The 1,790-nt window shown below is 41.2% G+C and overlaps 1 protein-coding gene across 1 annotated transcript; it reads right to left on the bottom strand.

Annotated features, from left to right (window-relative positions):
• LOC21404922 lies at nt 1-672 on the bottom strand. The gene has a single exon (XM_010089271.2). It carries the CDS (start codon nt 670-672, stop codon nt 1-3), a length of 672 nt encoding a protein of 223 aa, XP_010087573.2.
• Between the last annotated feature and the right edge of the window lie 1,118 nt (nt 673-1,790).

Raw genomic sequence — 1,790 nt, forward strand, 5'->3', positions numbered from 1 at the left:
TCAGTTATTCCTTTGAGGTCCTCTTGAAGTTTTCCCTGAAACTGCTCGATCCTGAATGAAGGCAATGTGCTCTTGTTCAACAGAGATGGCTGCTGCAACCAGGTCACTGTAGACTCGATGCCTTAAAGCTACCATTGATTTTCGGATCATACCCTTAAGACCTTTCTCAAACTTTAGGCACTTCATGCGCTCCGATTCAATCAAGGAGGGAGCAAAACGGGACAGTTCATTGAACCTAGCTTCGTATTCCCTCACTGTCATTTCCCCTTGCTGTAGGCCCATGAATTCCATGGCCTTTTCATATCGATAACTTTGGGGAAAGTATTGCTCATTAAGGAGAGCTTCGAATTGTTCCCAAGTCATCCCCTCTACATCTTGCATTCGCCGGATATGCTTCCACCACGCACCTGCAGGACCTTCAAACTTAAAAGCTGTGAACTCCACCCAATACTCATCTGGTACTCCCATGGTACTTAGATGCTTAGACACTGATTCGAACCAATACTCAGCTTCCTCGAGTCCACCTGCGCTAGTGAATGCAGGAATTGAACTACGCCTGTACTCACAGAAGTAGTTCTGTTTTCTGTCCTCCGCGGGACGTTCATTTTGGGCTCTAGTAGCCATCCCCTGGAAAGCGGCGTACATGGCTTCCATGAATTGCTCATTCGGCATCGCCGGTGGGGTAGGGTTTCTACGGCACGGCGGCATTCTTTTGTCTAAAAAGAAAGCTAGACTGTTTTAGTGGTTTCCTGATGTCATTCATGTATGCATAATTCCAAACCCTAAGGTTCTAAACCAAGGGCTCTGATACCAAGTCTTGTCACGCCCCCAAACCGGGGTTAGTGACGTGGAGGCTTATTTAGAAACTTAAACCTGTTAGAGAGAGTGATTAGCAATTAACGTTGCAAATAATTTAATTTTTTAAATCCAAAACATCCAGGTATTTCCAAACGAGCCCCTTTCAGTTAAGAGAAATTTAATTTCAAGAACGGTGGTGGAATTTCCAACCAAACCAGTTTAAAACCACGTCTATGGTATCATCTCAGGAATTCCCACAGGTGTTTAGCATACATGAATATAAACAAGAGTAAATGTGACATCAACCACAGTCTAGTAATATTTAAGTTTACAATCCATAATCTTTCATACATGCCTTGAGATAAGGGATTAGAGGAAATACAACTCTTCGCTTTCCTGAAACAAGTCCACGTCGCCGGTAATAGCTACTTACTCCGCACTACTTCTGGCGTCGCCTGGAGGGGTTTAATACATTTGAAAACAGGAAAAGGTGAGCGAAAGGCCCAGTAGGATATAATTTTATAAAGCATTTAAAATGAAGGTACTCACGGTCCGAAGATATACACCCGGAACCGATCATCTTTTTTTAGAAAAAAGGAAATACTCACATAATAGAATATGTTTGTATAATGAAAGTGTGCAGCTCATCATACCACTAAACAAGAAGCGGTAAAAATGTCCGTCTAATGAAAAGTACATAGCCATAATTCCACTAAACAAGAAGTGGATCCGTACGGGTTTCGAGACCTGCCCCCAAGGATGCGATTCCCACATCCCGATCTCTGAGGCCACCATGCATTGTATCATTCCTTTAAATATTTCATTTTAAGAAATGATACACTTTGAAATCTCATTTCTAAAATCATTGGAAAACTTAATAGCATTCTCATGCTATTTCTTTAAAATCATTTTCTTTAAACATGTTTTGTTCTAAAATATTTTCATTGGCCAAAATCATTTAAAGTGAGGCTAAAAAGGATATGGACAAGAAT

Source organism: Morus notabilis, unplaced genomic scaffold (assembly GCF_000414095.1).
Source record: "Morus notabilis unplaced genomic scaffold, ASM41409v2 Scaffold697, whole genome shotgun sequence".
NCBI lineage: Eukaryota > Viridiplantae > Streptophyta > Magnoliopsida > Rosales > Moraceae > Morus > Morus notabilis.